At 45.7% G+C, this 19,375-nt stretch overlaps 1 protein-coding gene across 1 annotated transcript in view; it reads right to left on the reverse strand.

Moving 5' to 3' along the window:
• ULK4 (unc-51 like kinase 4) overlaps window positions 1-19,375 on the reverse strand; it is a 1,855,260-nt gene that overhangs the window by 1,250,441 nt on the left and 585,444 nt on the right. Inside the window, exon 19 of the mRNA XM_086941729.1 lies at window positions 12,247-12,330. Coding sequence (XP_086797855.1) covers window positions 12,247-12,330 — 84 coding nt within the window. The remainder of the gene's footprint in view (window positions 1-12,246; window positions 12,331-19,375) is intronic.

Genomic DNA, 19,375 nt, shown 5'->3' on the forward strand with positions numbered 1-19,375 from the left:
GGTAACACCTCGCAGCAGGTCCCCTCACGTTCCTGTCCCAGCTCCGTGTCTCCCTCTCTGGTGGCGCATCCCCTTACTTATACCCTCCTCCCAGTCAGTGCCAGAACCTTCTAGAATGTTAGGGGCAAGCTGGTCTAAACTGGCTCAAGGGGAGGGGTTGAGCACCCTGGGTGCCAGGCTTCCCTCCAAAAGCTAGGGGTGGCTGGGTAATAATATCTGGACCACTGGCCTACGGCAGTCCGCTGGCAAAACCCTTGGCCATGGCATTCATTTTAATTACAGAACATTTCAGTCAGGTGCATTTCTAACATGGGAGAATATTTCCTGCACACCATTTCGTGACATTTCATTTTAGAACAGGGCCACTCTTACCACACATGACCTATACAGGTTTATTCCCATGGGGGAGATATCCCAAATTAGGGGGGCAAAAAGCAAAGATTTTTAGGGGAAAGGGCCAAGTCCAACACAACTCCCCCAGCCAAAAGCCAGGGTAGGCCAATCATTGCCTTAATGGGCTTCCCTGCTTGGGACGGAAAAAGGTGGACGCAGGACCGCAACTACAGGAGCACCTGCAGTTTCTCCTCCACTCTGGAACCCAATGGTTCTCTCTCGCATCCCTCCTGTTGACAACCAAACCACCCCACTGGTGTTCTCTAGTGGGGTGTGGCCAGGACGGGTCTCTGGGCCGTCCATACGTCTCTGGCCCTTGTTCCTTCACAGAGTGGGAGGCTCTAGCCTCAGGCTCGTAGTACCCTTGAACCACTCTCCTCCTTCCAAATTGCCAATGGTCCACCCACCTGGGGTCTACACCCTCAGGCTGACCAACACTCAGGGGCGAGGCTCTCCTCCCCCTACCTCTCCTCCTAGGGTTCCGCCATCTCCTACGCGGTACACCCTCATAACACCACTCTCTCCCCAACCTGGAGTCGCCCTCAGGTTGACCCGGTGACAGGTGTGAGTCCTCCCTCCCCCTGCACCCCCTCCCAGAGTTCCGCACCCTCCTAACTGGAGTAGTACCCCTGAGAGTCACTTCCGGGGGGACACTGTTTACAGTCGTCGCACCCGCCAGGGCAGGCAACTCCTCTCCCTGGCCACCCAACCCGGGATCTGCGTCCTGTGGCTGGACCGGTGACAGAGGAGAGTCCTTCCTCCCTCTGCACCCCCTCCCAGAGTTCCGCACCCTCCCACCGGGAAAAGTACCCCTGGAAGTCAAACCGGTGGGGACCTTAATTACGGGTACCCCACCCTCCAGGCCAGGCAACCCCTGAACCTGAAGCCCCAGTCCAGGATCTAAACCCTGCGACTGGTCAGACCCCCGAACCACTGGCACTCCGATTACTGATGCTCTGGGTCCTCCTGACATGAAGGGATCCCTTCCACTGGATGGCACATCAGGACAGCCTCGGCCCCCAACCTGGGATTCCCTAAAAGAACCCTCCAGGCCCTGTGACTGCGGTTGGGGCACCTCGGGACACCTCCCCGTCTCACTCCCTCCTATAGTTGGGATGTGAGGCCCTACAACCCTCTCACTATCCTGGGACCTAGCTGGGCCATTCCTCACCTCCTCCGCCTCGCTGGGTCGGAAGATCCCTGCACCACTCCCTTCAGGATCACTCCCTTCAGCCTTCCCATACGCTCTGGCATTTACCCAGAGGTCTGCCTCCCGTGCAAGTTCCCTGGGGTCTGAGAACCCGCACTGCAACAGATGGTGACGCAGACTTGGGAGACAACTCCTCAGCATGTGCTCCCGGATAACGGCATGGCACAGCCCTTCCCAATCCTCCACTGCTCTCCTCACCACCCAATCCTCCAATGCAGTCCAACACTCCTCCTCAAACTCTCCCCAGGACTGGTGGGACAGTTTTCCCCTGCCCCTGAACACTAACCCGTCCCCCTCCTCCTGGGAATCAGGCACAGTCTCCTGGGCTTCGGGAGTGGGACTCCTTGCACTGGACCTACACTTGCTGCCACCACTGGATCCCACCCTCACCGGTGTATCCAGACTCCTAAAACCACTCTCAGGGGACAACCTACCGACCTGAGCTGCTCTCTCTCTGGCATAGGCCCTCTCCGCCTCTGCCATCCTCTCCTGGGCTAGGACCATTTCTGTCTCTAGCCTCTGTTCAATCTCCCTCAGCTGCGCTAACTCCTTGGCCTGCTCCAACCTGAGCTTCTCCAGCGCTAGCAGACGCTCCCTTTATTCCCTCCTATCTACCCACTCTTCTGGGGACAGGGAAAGGGATGAGGCAGTGCCCCCGGGACTGGACCCAGTGCGAGACTCCCTACCTCTGGGGTCATCAGCTTTTGGAGTCTCTGCCCTGTCAAACTCTTACTCCTCTTCATCAGGGTAATTGCCCTCCAGGGTTATGGATTGGGAGCCCTCCCTCTGGCCTCTACCCCATCCACCCTCAAATACTTGGGGGATAATCAGACAAGTCCCCACCGATCTCTAAGGGCTCCCCCTTCTTGAGGGCCTCAGAGGAATAACTTTCTTCTAATGTTTCCTACTGGGGGTATCCCTCTCTCCTTGAGGAAATCTATCACATCCTGCTCAGTGTACTCCATCAGTTCCACCTCCTCATAAACCAACCCCATCGTGGCGAGGTACACCCGGGACACACCCACAGTGGAACAAGGGGGCACAATTCAAAACACTTTTCCGGAGGAAGCAATACAGAAAACAAAGTATTCAGCCAAGCAATAATCCCCACAAAAAGACTGTGATTACTCTAACTGCTCTATTTGCGGTGTAACCCGGGGCCGCTGTGGTACTGCGCAAACACAAGACCTATCCCCCCTGCTTGCCACCAATGTGAGAAATGGGGTTACCAAATCTCCGGGGGGAGGGGGGGGTAGCATGGAGCAGAGCGGGCAGGCCAAACTACGGAGGACATGTGAAGCATCCACGCACATACGACTCATCAGGCACCGCACAAAAGAGGCAGGACACCAGCTTGAGTTGGAAAAAGAAGTAGTTTAGTATATCTCCAACCTGCAAGGCAAAAAAATGCAAAACAGTGGTAGTCACAACAGGACGCCAATTGGCGCCAGAGACAAGTATATCAGGGGGGATTATTTACAAGGGGACAATGGGAGAAATGGTTGAGTCCATGAGTCCGTGGCTGAAATGACAAGAATGTAATTAAATTGACTTTAAACCTGGGGTCAATATGGCGGGGCCAACTCAGGCTCTAATCTTTAGTGGTAGGCTGTAATTGCAAACTGCAACATTACGCCTAAATACACCTCATGCCTTTTAACTTCAACACAACCCCTTTAAGGGAAAAACTTCATGGCATCACAGCACATGATCACAGACAGGAGCACCTGTAATAAAGCAGCAAGGCTTGCTCATTAACATGGGATGTAACCAGGGGCCTGAAATGACACGTCAGGCCAGCATCGGAGCAGGTCACCTGTAATAAAAGGGGACAACAAGGTTCCCTCTTTAGCATGGAGTATCACCCTGGGCCTGGTATGAAACTACTTATGCCAGCATAAACCACTTCCTGCAGCAGGAATCAGCGGTGCATTAAATGAGGATATAACATTTCCTTCAATGTAAAACGTTTTCCCAAATGTAAAACTTTTCATTAGCCGCAGCGATAAGCTGTAATCACCCTTCCCTGTACCAGGAGTAAAACATTTCAATATATATATATATATATAGGACAACCATTCCCTGACACACCGGAAGAACATTTCGTTGAGCATGAAAGCATGAGGGCCTCAACATTAGGTATAGGCCTTAATCATGAGGCCGGGTCCGCTGCTCTTCTCAGTGGCGTCAACAGCTTTAGCCCCGGATGGAACACCTAAAATAAACCAGGCCTAAATAACCTTGAACCTGGGAGCATATACCCCAGCCTAAATGCATTTAACACGGGCCTGGCTCTAGGCACGGAACCTCAACATAGGGCCATCCCTCCTCGAGGCATATGCAGGCAGAAGGGACATCAATAATTCCTGGGGGGACCCTGGGGCAAAGCATTGACATCCAGCCTACAACAGTTCGCACTTCAGGCTGTCGCCCAGTTCAGGGTACGACTACCATCCAAGCAGGGCCAACTGGGGGCACCTAACACATTGTGCTCTATCACGAGGTCTCTACTGTTCCAAGTCCTGGGGGGGGCGGACACCGACCCTGTGCCCCGTTGCCCTCTCCACCCCGTCACAGTCTAATTAAGGCCCCACTCACCAGCTACTGTTGGGTTCCTCTTCTGCCTCCGGCCCACCCATTCAGGCTTGTGGGCAGGCGGGGCTCTCTCCCCAACACGGGAGCTGGATCTTCACTGCGGGGGGGCCAGGCACCGACAATGTGCCTCGAGGCCCCCCCCCCCACCTCCTCCTGTGGGCTCCGACCCTCTGCTGCGGGGTCCTCAGGGACTCTTATGCAAGGCGGGGGGAGGGCAGGCACGGACACGTGCCTCGAAGCCCCTTCCTTCTCGCTCCGAATCGGTGGGCACAGCGGGGCTCTCCTCACCCGGGTCCCTCTGTCCGCTGGTTGGGCTTGGCGGACACTTGCGCACCGGCGTAGGCAGGTGGGTCGGCTCCTCTCTTACCGGCAGCATCACCCGGGTATCTCCGGGACTTCTGTGGCCTCTTACGGACTTCCCCTGGCCGGTGGGGCTCAGACCGGCGGGGCGGGCTCCCGGTCCAGATGCTTTTCCCGGGGCTCCCTCTTCTGCACGGGAGCCCCGCAACACCTCCGGGTGACAGGCTTCCCTCCAAAAGCTAAGGGTGGCTGGGTAATAATATCTAGACCGCTGACCTACGGCAGTCCGGTGGCAAAACCCATGGCCATGGCATCCACTTTAATTACAGAACCTTTCAGTCAGGTGCATTTCTAACATGGGGGAATATTTCCTGCACACCATTTCGTGACATTTCATTTTAGAACAGGGCCACTCTTACCACACATGGCCTATACAGGTTTATTCCCATGGGGGAGACATCCCAAATTAGGGGAGGCAAAAAGCAAAAAATTTTTGGGGGAAAGGGCCAAGTCCAACAAGAGGACAGAAAGGGAAGGGAAAAATTCAAAAGAGAGGAGACTGGTACTGAAAGAGGATGATGAGAATTACGTAACTGGTGGAGGCTTTCCACTGAATAATTGTAGTATTTATGATGCACAGTAATATTTCAGGTGCATTTTATAGAAAACAAAGAGGAATTAAAGCTAAAGCCTGGTCGGGATGGTTTAACTAATTGCAGGAAGGTGTCCATTTGCTCCAAATTGCGCTTCGGTGTGTCTTCCATTAATGTATGCATTTACTGTGGTATTTGCACCTTTGGTGTATTGGGCTGATAGCACCTTTAAATGTACTGACAGGAGTTTCATGTTTTTCCTTTCTGTTAGAATTAATTCATACCACATACCAACTAATACATCAAGTAGGAACATGTCATCCGTGCACAATTTGGAGGTGATTAATGGGGGGGCACCTAGCTTAATCAATGGAAGTTTGTGGATCTGGTTTTCATCATTGGTACTCTGTATAAGACCATCTCAATCCCAAACATTCTGCTAAATATTATGCCCAGGGTTTATGTAATCCAAGACTCAAGGGAGGACACACAAGAAGCTGCCATGTTTTCTGTGTATTCAGGGAGGCCAAATATTCTTAGGCTACCTCTTCTATTGCATTCTTCCAATTCCATGATTCCTCTATCAAAGGTTCTGATCTTGCTTGAATGAGTATTCAGTTATTTTTTAAACTTCAAATTGTCACCTTCCATGAGAGTGATTTTCATTTCAATCTTGAGACGCTACCTCCAAATTCAAGAAAGTTCCTTCTAATGCAACAATGTTGCTTTGTATTATGTTGATATTCGTTTTTGCAGTCTGCACTAAGGTAGGCAATGCTACTAGTCTTTGCAGGCTCAGGTACATAGAGGCTCCTGTGCCACTCTTCCCTTTTATCAGAGACTACACAACCGCTGATTGTGGTTTACTGTGTTTTTGGTCAGCTTTGAATTATTTGGTGTCCTTTCATTGTCTCTCCTTGGAGTCGGACATATTTAGGATATTTCCTCTGATGCACACCAATATGTAAGATGACTTCTTGAGGTGTGTCAGCTGACAGTGATGTACGACCTTTGTGGACAATTTGCAGTAGGTAATCAATGCCTCTTTGATTAGAGTTTGCTATTCTAAAATATGGCGAGGCAACTTTGCAGGTTACTAAGAGCATTATGTGGGTGCATTTGAGAGTGAAAATTTAAATCCAGCACCAATTGGCGTAGATTGTCGTTTGGTAAGCACCGAGATGGGAAGCACCTTGAAATCCTTGCCAGATCACAGACTGTTGGTCACAGAGTGCTATGATTGCTCTAAGCATATATATACAACAGAAGCGATCCACAGACCCAAAGAGACAGGGGGATTAAAATCCATTTTCCATTCAGATGGACTCTATTAAATTCATATGGCTGTACACCAATACCTCTGTTGTTGCTTTTCCCCTATGAATTACCATTGTGCTTAACCGATTGCCTTGGGTTATCATTCATAAAGTACTATTCTCCATTTATTTGGATACCCACACATACTGTTTCATCAAACGCTGTGACGCGTCATGTATCATCACAACACCATGTAATGAAAGGGTGCCATCACATCCATCAAGCACTGTGGTGCTCCTAGCTCTGCATGCAACAAAACACTTAGTCCACTTGTATGTTCAAGCGCATTTGCTTTTCTGACACCTTGCCACATAACGCTGATCACACGCTACTGCAGTGACTTGACAGATGTCAGCACTGCATTCCTCATTCTGGAAATGTCACATTCTGGGTGTCCACCTCAGACCTGAAGGGGTATGATTTCTATCCCTCGGTGCAAGGACTTTCTTTAGTGTACCAAAATAAAAAAGAAATCCAGTTGGAATGTGAGCCGTATATGAGCCACTGAGCAATACTGCATCCTGGTCACAACAAGTCCCACTAGATGAGTTCTGGGACACAGTGGAACTGCAAATTCTCTTTTGTCCAATAATACACTCAAAATAGCACAAAAATCGTGAGATACAGCTTTAAAATGCGTATTTCTAAAGCGAAGTCTAGTGTATAAAATATAAATGGTACCACAAACACAAAAATAAATGAAGTAATGCATGACACAGCCAGCAAAAACAACATAAATAAATGAATGAAGGGAATCTGTAGAGCGCTCAGCTACTGCCAGAGAGACCCAGAGCTAGGGTATGTAGCCATTGGGAGGGGCACCTAACCACCTCATCCTTTGAACAGATCGGTATTCGGCTGTTTGTGGTACAGCTTTTATCCTGTAAACATGTAAGGGGAAAGGGAAGGTCATTCCAATGTTTAGCTGCCAGAACCAAACAGGCAGAGCTACCCACTTCTTAAGTTTGGTGAAGGGAATGGTCAGCAGATGAACTTACCTTGACCGCAAGGATCTTCTGGGGTAGTGTAATGTCATCCTGTCATGTAGGTAATTGAGACCTGTCTTGTAGAATACTGAAAGTGCCTCTGTCAAAGCTGAAAAAGTTACCCTTTTCTTCACTGGGAGCCAGTGCAGCTGGTTACGGTACTGGGAGAATGAGCAGCGTTTGGAAAGGTTAAAGAGAAGGTGGACTGTCATGCTTTGTATCTTTTGCAATCTATGGATACGATACCCTGGGACTCCTAGGTACAAGATGTTGACATAGTCCAGCCTGGATAGGATCAGTGCTTGCACCACTGTTTTCTAGGTTTCCAAGGGAAGGAATCTGAGGATATCCTAAGTATCGAGCATGCTGTTTTAACCAACTGAGATCTGGGGTTTTAAGGATAAATGTGTGTCAACAAGAACCCCTAGGTTCCTTGCCACCTTAGGAGAGGGGAGGGGTCCAGTATAGCTGGCTGGCCAGGCCCCGGACCATCTGTAAACACACCAACAACATGAACATTCCAAACATGGTTAACAAGGTCCTAGGATCCTACCACCCTATTGCTACTTCTAAGCTCTATGCTAAAATTGAGCAAAAGCAGAAAATGGCAAGCCTATAAATAAAGTTCCTTAAAATGGATTACTCAGCATAACCTCACTATTTAGCTATTCTGCATTACAGGCTTTGCCAGGTAATGATAAGCAGTGCTGGGCTCAAGGCCACATCTCTACCCTGCTCCCAGATTCTTGTCATAATTAATGGTCAAATATCTGAGTTTTAATAGTATCTGATTGCCAGATGTATCGCAGGTTTATACAGCTGGTTGTATTAAAGTCCTAACTAGACAAATAAGTATGGCGACAAAAGATATTTCTAGATTTTTCTTGCAGATACATTGCCCCTAAAAAGAAACAATAGACTTTCACCAAGTGTCAACACTGCAATGGCAGCGATCAGAATAAAACAGAAATATGTCAACCTAGGCAGGAAGAAGAGATTATGCGAACACTTCTGTATGTGTCTAAAACGTCATACTTTCTAATCGGAAGATAAAAGAGTATGCAGGCAAGTACAAGATGAGAATAGAAAAAGTCTAATCGGGACTTGTCACAATGTTCACAACAGCCTTGTGAGCCTTTACACCAGCTGCTCTATCAATCCTTTCTTGATACCAAATGGGTGCTGTACCCTATGAAGCTGGGATATCTCCCTCGCCTCTTGGAGCTCTAATTTGTCCCTCAATACATCCTCATAATTTTGTCTACTTCAGTTACTTGGTGACATTGGTGACTCACTTGATATTCCCTTTCAACTCCACAAATACCATACCTGGACTCGCCCATTGTGCCATTCCTTGAGTCATGAGGGTGGCACTCCCTTACAGTGACTGTCCATCAGACTCATTTGCGCCAGCCATGTAAGTAAGTCTAATCCTTTACCTCTTCTCCAATATTAACTCATTGTTTAGGCTCATGACGTGTCTTTACCTTCAATTTAGGGGTTTTCACTGCATCTGTGATAACAATGTGAGTCTTTCTAACTAGTGGGCCACTGTGAGTACAAGTGTTCTAAAGAATGCTGGGTTGTTCCTCAAACTAATGAATGTATGTGTCACACTAAGGTTTGGATACTGTATGGACTTGATGAGTCCTACAGCTGGGCTGCCATTTTGTTGGATGTAATGCCCTCACACACCCTTTCAGGTGTCATGCTTCATCATCTGGGCTGCTCCTCATTGGGTCGGCGGTGCAATAACCAACGGGCGACACCTCAAAGAGGGGCACTTTGGCGGATATCTTTTATCCAACTGCCGTCAGGTGAAGTGCGGGTGTGGGGCCAGAACAGCGTAGACGTATATGTGAGTTAAAATAAAGCTAGGAGTACCAGGATCAAGTTTATTCTGGGGGTCCCCTGCTTTAATTAAAAAGAAAAACTAGCCGGTACTCGCTGGAATGCTATGTTCCCTATTTGAGTCTCGGTTAGTGTGTGCTTTAAATGGTCAACATGTTTCTCGCGTCTGTACAATGACTCACGATTCTTCAGGACCTCAATAAAGAAAATATCTTTAAAGAAAACTGCCTACGTTTATGGGATCTATCTGAGTATCTAGTGTATGATTCTAAAAAAATCTCACAACAAGGAAAGGTGCTCCATGTAGTAGTGTACCTGTGTTGCGCTGCATCTGCCTAGAGTGGGAGACAAAAGAGCAAAACACAACAGGGAACATGATATCAAACAAACAAATAGGTGACCTCGCACATTCCATATGTCATGCTAGACAAAGTGCAGCTTTGCATATAGGATTAAAACCAATCAAATTCAGTGTGGATGCTATTCCTCAGTGAGCAAGGTAGTGAGCATGCCCCTGTGGAAAAACATTATAAAAACAACAACAGCAATACAGTAGGTGAGTGGAACACCAGACTCACCTAATGAGTCAATTGTACATGCAAACAACAGAACCCGGCGAACTGTGCATCGGGTTCAGGCATCTAAAGTATGGCTGGGTGTAGAAGGAAGTTGTTGAGTACACCCTTCACTGCATATATTCACAGATCGCAGCCTGAGATTGTCGGTCTCCTTGTCTCATTCTTCCTTTATCTTTTTCTTTGTAGGAAAACGTTACCATTTTTAAAAACTACAGGTACTTTGTTAAGACATGACCGGGCTCATTCATACATATTCAGTAGGTGCTGACATTTTATTGTGATTTCGTCTTTCTTTCTATTCAGTGTCTATACTCTTGTTCTCAGTAAAATTCTTCTTGGGCCTAATAATGACTTAGTCATTCATACAGGGTTGAAACGCCTAGGACAGCAATACAGCAGTAAAGGCCATTTGGTAATACCAATTTTAATTGTAGGTGCTTCTCTCTAATGAACTATCCTGAGTGTTTTTGGTTGCTTCTTTATATTTTGTACGAATTTCGGACTCCTTTTTCACTACCAGCACTGTGTGTTCACTGTAGCCAATGAGTAGATTTTTCTCGTTTAAAAGTGATGAATATACATCTAAGCTGTGTTTTACAACCACTATCTTTATAGATTTTCTACTGTGTTTAGAACTGGTGAAGCCTTTTATTTTCTACATTTTTTGTGTTTACAATATATGTTGGGTATTGACAAAATAATGCATTTCTTGTTATTCGTCACCTACACGGACACTTTTGCTTGTAGATACGTTTCATGTGAGATCATCCCATTTGGTATTATTGTTCCAAGAATAAGTAAATCTTTTGGACATTTTCTTCCCGTTCCAGCTGGGTGAAGTTTCTTACCATTATGACAGACCCTACGACTTTAGATCCTGTGACTGCTGTGTGAGCGCTTCAGTTGCCATTGTTGGCTTTACAAAGCAAAGCACAGAAGTAGACAGTCCAATATGTGTCATGTACTTAACCCCAGAGTGGATAAGTAATATTTGTTGATTTCTAGCAGGTAAGATTAGTCAGAATCATCGCACAGGGAGGGAGTGCAATCTGTGAGCCACCGTGAGGAGCATGGACCAGGAAAGTGATGATTGGAACACTGCTTGTATCAAGCTAGTTTGTGCTGGACTTCCCTCACTCCTCATTGCTTGAAATGCCCAGACCACATTTGTCTCGTTCTGTGCTGTTGGCAGCCACCAGGTTTTCTACTGCAGCATGCACTAGGGAGCAGGTGATCTTCTCTGACGACTTCTCAGCGGAGATGGCAGAAATAATGGTCCATCGCCACAGTTAGGCCCAGCGACTCCTTCCACTGCGCCATGTTTGGGGGAGATGGGGTGCGTAGATCTGCTACAGAGCTGCCATTTTTCTTGAGCGCTAGACACAGCCTCTTAACATGAACATAATTAACAGTAGCAGTGCCAGCCATTTCTGGGTATTTAGTCAAGAGAATACTTTACATCCTGAAAATGATAGAATCTCATTTTCCAATCACCAACATAGGTGAAGATTCTTCAAACTGCTAATTGTTCAGAAATGCTACGTCATTTCCTGGGATTCTGCCTCATACCTACCTACATAGTCATCAAGGTAAAACAGATAGATGTAAATACCGATCAGTCTTTTATGCATTTACAACTATGAAAGAAGTTGGAAACTGCACATGGTGCATGTCGTGATTCTAAACTAATGAAGGCATATTCCTGTTTTATTGTTCTTAAATTAACGTTAGCATAGAGGCAGTTTACTTTTGCCAAGGGTATGATTTTCCCTTCCAGCATTGCCTTGGCCAGAGATTGTGTTACAGGGGCAGACATGTCATAACAAAGGCACACTACAACTCTTTGAGGGGGAAAGGCATCAGTGGTTTTCACGGCTAAGCGGGGATCAGGAATATTTACTCCCAAATTTAGTTTTGCCCTTTGACATTTATTAATATAACCCTGCTGCTCGGCGATGCGACAGACGGTTCAAATCAAAGCTAATCGACCAGCTGTTTTCCTGCAAGCTTGAGCCTGATTGGACGGCCTGGGAAGGCCATTCCTGATGGGACTAAGACATGAGGATACATCATCTGAGTTTTCTTCAGCGTGCAGAAGAGAAATGCTTTATCAGGCCTCGGTTTTACTCGTTGTTAGCTAAGAAAGAAACCCAGAACTTTAACAAATGAAATATTACACAAGTCTTTTCTTGATGCCCCTCCAAGAAAACAGGTAGCGCTTCATAACTCCTACATGGAGACTTGTAGCAACACCTGCTCCATGCCAGCGAGCTGATAGAAGGCGAGGATCGAGCACAATTATTTAAATTCAGGAGCGATGCTCGGCTGACAGGATCCGGCACCGCTGCAGGCTACAATTCTTCCAGAGCCTGAAGGGTTATTACAGTGGAGAATTTCTACAGAGGCCAATAAAAGAGACTTACCCCTTCCCGAAGGCACCTCATTAGCACAGTGTAAGCAGCCATGGGAACAGCCCAGCACTCTCTGGGGTGCTCCTTCTTTTCTTCCTGCAGAGAAGTGAAAAGAAGAAAAAAGGGAATATGGTAACTGCACAAATAATATTAACCCCACCACAAGCAAGACAAGACGTACAGCTCCGCCAGACTGAATGTGACAGGCATCGTCGTACCTACATTTTGGGCAATCGCGCTTTCCATTGGTAGAGTTTACAAGGTGGACATGCACCAACAATGGCTAGAGAGCAGAGATGTGCAACATTTGATTCATTCAGATTTGCATAATTAATAAAAATTTCAGGAAAATATTGTGAAATTATGAAAAATAGGCATTTGACGCTATATTGTAGTTCGAAATGCATCCTTTCTTCCATTTTGAACGCATGGGCGCCTTTCACAATAAAAAACTGTGCAAAGAACACAAGTGTGGCGAACAGCAGCTAATCGCGTTCCAGTCGTGCTAAAAGTTTAAGTTGAACGAGGTGCAATTATGCAACATGGCATACTATCGCACTTTAGGGGATTTAGCATAACAGGGTTAATGTGAAATTACCATACTTATAGCCACATTACGGAAAGAGCACACTATAGATCAGCATTTTGAAAAACTTGCACTCTCCTGTGGCCGCACTCTCAGCCTAAAGCTCTGCATTGACCTACATCCACCATCAACCATTGCTTACCAAGAATTCATTAAACCTTCGCTGGGCAAAGGGACTATTCATACAGAACAGCAAACCTTGGATGGAGCAAGATTCGGATTCTGTGCCTCATTGCTCACAGTACCAAATGCCGAGATAAAGGCCTCTCTGGGACAGCAGACCAGCATCTTAGCATCTAAATTCAATATGCCTAGGCATTGTTACCCTTTCCGTTAAAGAGACTGGATTTACAACGCCCCAGAAAGTGGTGCATAGTATATGGTACATTGGGATCAAGGAGGAGCCTGAAGTGGTCCATGAAGCAAGATGTCTGATTCTCTTTATGACCGCAACCTCTGCATGGCGAGTGTCAAGCTGTCATGAACTAACTGCTTACACATTCAGTGTTTACTGGCTGCCCTCCAAATGTTAACTAATCAAACAGTTGAGAGCACATAAGTTGTGGCAAAGGATAAGTTACTTAACTTTGTCAACAATATCTCAGGCGCAAATTCCATCTACCTGCAGATTCCTCCTCTCATCAGTCTCCCTGAAGTGCTGGAATGAATCTAGAAAAGATTACTACATTTCCTGTGTCAACAGGTGGTGGGATGGCCCCAGCCCGACTCAGTGCCTCTCTACATATGTTGTCACTGAGCCATGTATGCACCATCCTGGTGCCTTGACATCAGTTCATGTACTTTTTTTCCATGCCCTTAACGGAAACAAGATTGACGAAAGTGACAGAACGCAATACAGACAAAAAGAGCAGTGTTATTAAGCATACAACACCAAGAATGGAGAGGCAGGCAGACAGTGAGAAATCTGAAGATATATTATCCACAGAAATTTAGTGACCAGAGTTAAGTAACTTATTCTTCTGATGGGTCCTTCTAACTGCAGATTCCTCACCTCATGAATCCCTCCCAAAGCAGTGCATCCCAGGAGGAGGGTCTGAGATGAAAGCTCAAATGGGATATGCCATACCAACCCAGGTAGGCAGGAACCCTGCAGGCACAGGCTGCAAACAATAACATCAGACACACAAAGAAGAGAATCAGACCCATGTGACAGTGCAATGCAGGTCTCAGCTACCAACATTGCTAAATAACATTTATACGCCTATAAGATCACACCATAACGTTATATTGGTTTGTTATTTTTTTCTTAACTTGTGGAAAAACGATGCAGCCAGACAAGGGACCAACGTATGCAATAGCAATGGACTTTGAGTCTACTACGGTATCATATACAGAAGATCAAAAAGTTGCATAGCTTCCCCAAATTCATTCCAAACTACTTCTGCAAAGCGTCCTCTCATGTGATCTGTTTAAGGAGAAGCAACATTGGTGCCATTTCCCAAACTGCATGGGGGTATCATGCCAATAGGCATACAGCGTTGCAAGAACGAAGTATTAGGCATACAAGGAAAACAACTTAGTGCTGTCTTCATCCACTGAAACTCACTATCACACAGGGAGGGGAAGAGAAGGCAGGTGGCAGCGGTGCAGGTGTGGCATGGGAGGACAGAAATATTGGATGCCCTAGAACCGAGCAATAGACAAGCACCTTGACAGTGGATAGCCTACACAAAAGCAGACCTATCCCAGGTGGACACAATCATGTCTACCATTGCCTCATTAAATAGAGAAAGGAATTCTCTGTGGAAGAACCGGATTGGAGAATTTCTGTCAAAATGTATGCTCTAATTCCTACAGCTTGCAAAAGGTAATTATTTGGATCTCAGCTGCCTGGCCTAAGAATTCCCCCATCATCAATCGCCACAGGATGTCCCATTAGTGATTTTCACAGAATCAGCCTCTACAGGAGGTGAAATCATAGGTGTCTGCTAAAACCAGCTTTACTAGAGAAAGCCAGTCAAGCAGACTTTGTTCTTCATCATCCATCTCCAGAGGAAGTGACATTCTTGCAAGGGAACAGGGCCAAGACTGATTGCATGTGGCTGGGTCCAAACTGGGGTGGTGTGGTGGGCAAAAGAACGATGGATTATATTTCCCAGCATCCACCACTTCAGGCAGAGACATAATTTCCTGCCTTCTCCCTACTCAGTCAACTCCACAGGGTATCCCACCAACTGGGAACTCACCAGCAAACGCCGGACATATGAAAAGGCTTTTACTCTTTAGGCCTATTAGACCTTGGCTCAGATCCTGAAGGGCCTTAACCCCCTTTTCCCTGCAACCTACAATGTAAGATATACTCATGTGCCTCACGCAGCACCCTTCATGGCAGAAGCGTACAATCACTCCCAGGCCTAGACTGCAGAAACACACTCAGCGCACACACACAAGACATACACCCAACCTCATAAACATCTCACTACCCAACACACCCTCAAACTACCAAACAGATACTGTAACTCATGCACATTAACACACACTCTGCAATACCCCTCTCCAGACATCCCGGACTCAACCACCTGTCACAAGCTTGATGTGCTCTTCATCGCAGAAACGTGATTATCCCTCACATTCTTGCATATCAAAGTTCCCACAGGCTACAGCATCTATCACACATACCACACAATAAAGGAGGGGTATTCACTGTCACCCAAGAATCTTCCTACTCCAAAATCCTAGTCAAGCAAGCCTCAGCTCTGTGAAACTCTTCACATGTGACTTTCAACTTTCAGCAACTCAGTCCATCACCTTTTATCTCGACAGCTCTCTGGGAAGAACCAGAACATTACTGACAAATTTTCAGATCTCTTCACCACCTCATCCATCTGACATGCACACACCCATCCTCCTTGGTGACTTCAACCTTTCAGACAACGAAGCTAAAAAAATGAACAAGACACATATTCCTCAACCTCATCAACATATTCACGTAGAGCAACACGTCAACCAACCAACTGCTCCAAAGGCTAACCAAAACAAAAAGGGAACACCAATCCTTCAGGTAATTTAACGACTCCTCCATTGACAACCTAAAGCTTGAACTCATTTGACCCTGCTGACTCTACGTCTAACATCAACACACTTTTAAGCAACGTTAGCACTTTTCTGGTAAACACAACCCACACGGAATTGCAGCTACTAGAGTCTCCCAGACCAACACAGAGACAAATGATCACATCAGAGAACAGTGAGTGCTATTCAGCAGTGTCAATGAAGCACCACCTACCAGGGCTCATGCTAATAATAAATGGGGTAGGCCCACCAAAGCCCCGGGGAGCACCACCTTCCCGGAGCTATATTTAAACAAATAGCATGGGGGTGCTGCATGGACCCCCCTCGGGCCCCAGGGACCACCACCTCCCCATGGGCTATAATAAAAAATAAGTATGGGAGGGCGCACAGACCCCCAAGCCCAGGGAACCACCTCCTCCCGGGTTTTTCTTTCTTGTTTTTGAAGGAGGGTGGCTCACTCACCTATGCAGCTACTCAAACACCAATTCATTCCCCCAAGCTTCCACTCACACACCCACTCATACAGCCACTCAAACACCCACTCACACACTGATACAGGCTCTCAGTTACCCATACAGACCCTCCGGTACCCATACAGCCATTCGCACAGAAACACTAATCTACCCATAAAGATACTAATACAGCCACTCATGCAAACACTCACCCACCCATACCGCCACTCACACAGGGATTCACTAACCTATACAGATACTCACATACCCACTTATTCTCCTATACAGCCACTCATACACCCATTCATACAGCCACTCAGACACCCACTCCCACAATGATACAGACAGTCAAGTGCACTCAGATGGCATGTATTAGAAACAGTTTCACTCAGTAGTACAAAAAGAATAGCAACTTAACTTATGCTGTAGCTTACTATATATCTTGAACTCTCGGGAATGTTTACCAAACACTTAAACTCAGTGGATAATGTCATCAGTGATGCCATCAATGATGTCACTGATCATGCCATGAGGTAATACGTCAGGTCATAAGCAGTGCATTATGGTGGCGTAAGTTATAGTTAGCTCAGGTTTTGTACAAGTGAATGGTTTTGTACAAGTGAAATCTGTGCCTAACTTCAATGTCCCTGTAACCATTGTTTTTTTCAGTGAATTTCTAAGGTTTAAAAAAAATTCTATTTTTCAACTATAACATCCCTGTAAAGTTTGGTTTGTTGAGTGACATATATATATACATATATATGTTATAGTTAGTACAACTAACTATAAAGGGGGAATTTCAATGGTTGTATACGAGTGAAATGTTCAGCTATGTATAACACCCCTGAAACCTATGTTTTTTTTCTGTGAATATATTATATATAATATATATATATTATATATAATATATATATATATATATATATATAATATATATATATATATATATATATATATATATATATATATAGTTGTACTAACTATAACTCGCGCCCCCGCAATCCACTGCTGATGATGTCACATATTATATCATTCATGACATGGTCAGTGACGTCACTGATGACATCACTGATGACATCATCCAGTGAATGTGGTTTGCTTCGATATTTAAATAAGTATAATATATATGTGTGAACAAGACTACGTTAGTAGTCGAAATGTTGCATTTTGGAAGGCACAAGGATTGAATAAAACATCTTGCCTGGAAAGCGTGGGGTCTGTCTCTTCTTTCGCCGCTGGGAGTGGAGGTCTGAAGACTTTGCCGATATATATATATATATATATATATATATATTTATATATATAGCAATCTGCCTTGAAGACTGCCTGGATGTATAAGTGTGTGAATGGAGGATTTAGTAGCAATGTGATTGACTGTCTAAGTGAAGAATTTAAAGTGTCTCACTAAATATATGGGATAGTGATTAAACTGTGTAAATACCTGTATCACTATCTCTTGTTGTGTAAACTACTACATAAGTTGGTTACTAGCTATGTGAAAGTCTACATTAGTTATTAATTAGTTAAGTGAGTATTTGTATGGGATAGTGAATGAATGTGTGTGTGGTTGGGAAGGACGTGTGTCACTATCGAAAGATGTGTAAATAGTTGATTTAGTAGGTATATGAGGTTAAAACTGTATGTGGAAACAGTTGATTGGGTGAGTGAATCTCTTTATGGGTGTGGTGATGAGTAAATATATTTCTCAATGATATATGTCCAACAAACTAAAAATATAAAAGACAGTGTATGTGACAGTTGTTGTATATAAATAAGTATACATAAGACTCAGTGATTGTATGATTGATGTATAGATAACTGTATACTTGTAATAGTGATTTTATAACAGTAAGTATGAGTTACTATCTACATGAATAAATAAAGTGGTGTTTGTGTAAGTGTGTAGCTTAGTAAATAGAAGTATGATCAATTGTTTGCATAAGTGAGTAGGATATCTGCATAAGTGAATAGGATATGTGCTGGTGTGTAATGTTGATGTAGGTGTACAAGTATATTTAATAGTGTTCTATTGATCTTTGTTAGTGTTAGAACCGGCTGTCTCTAGTTGGCAGAGGTATGCACTTCTGACAAATAGGGACACTCCTTTTCTAGTCAGGGCAAGGGGATCACACCCTTCGATAACCCCTGCTCACCCCCTTGGTAGCTTGGCAGAGCAGAACAGGCTTATCTCAGAGGCTGTGTGTTAAGCAATTATGACCACATACAGTAATACAGTGAATACACTACAAATGGACACGACACAGTAGTATTATAAAAATAAGTATTTTTATATAAGGCTTAGCACAAGACCAAATAACGAAAAACTGTACACAATCGGAATAAATACGTTGGGAAGGAAAAAGGATAGTTCAAAGGTAGTTTCTTCTTTAGCAAAAAGTCTTTAGTATCAAGCAAATCTTCTTCTTAGAAACACAGTTCTTAGCAACAGGGTAACCCACACGGGGGCTACACGACGTGGAGGCAAAGTTAATCCAAGGGTTCGGCGTCGACCGCGAGGAGCGCTACGTCTAGCCCGGAGTCCCACGGACCCCCAACAACACAGTACTTTGGAAAATGAAGCACACGATGATCAGCGGCGTCGAACCATCCGGCGTCGCGCCTTCGGTGTCAAGCAGACCTCAGCAGGCGTCGTCGATGATGCGGTTGCACAGAGTGAGCAGCGCTCACGGCGTCGGTGGGCACACGGTTGATGCGATCAGCAGCGGTGCAGACACGAGGTCCTCTGGAGCTAGAGCCGTACTCCCACTCACTGGCGTTGCTGCTGGCGTCGGTCGGGCCCGGCGTCCGGTCGTCGTGATTGCTGGTTCTTTCAGAGGCGCTGGATTCGCACTTCCAGCAAATAGCACCTTAGCAGATGAAGTCCTTTAGCCCTGTGACTTCAGCAGGAGACTGGCACTCTTCCAGTCCTTGGAGATTTTCTTAGCAAGCGTGAGAGTACACACACAGTTCCTCTCTCCTGGTTCCTTGGCAAAAATAAAGAAGCACTGCAGGATTCCCCCAACAACAGCACACTGGCAGAAGGGGTAGGCAGTCCTTAGATCAGCAGGCC

This window comes from Lissotriton vulgaris, chromosome 10 (genome assembly GCF_964263255.1).
Source record: "Lissotriton vulgaris chromosome 10, aLisVul1.2, whole genome shotgun sequence".
NCBI classification, from domain to species: Eukaryota; Metazoa; Chordata; class Amphibia; order Caudata; family Salamandridae; genus Lissotriton; species Lissotriton vulgaris.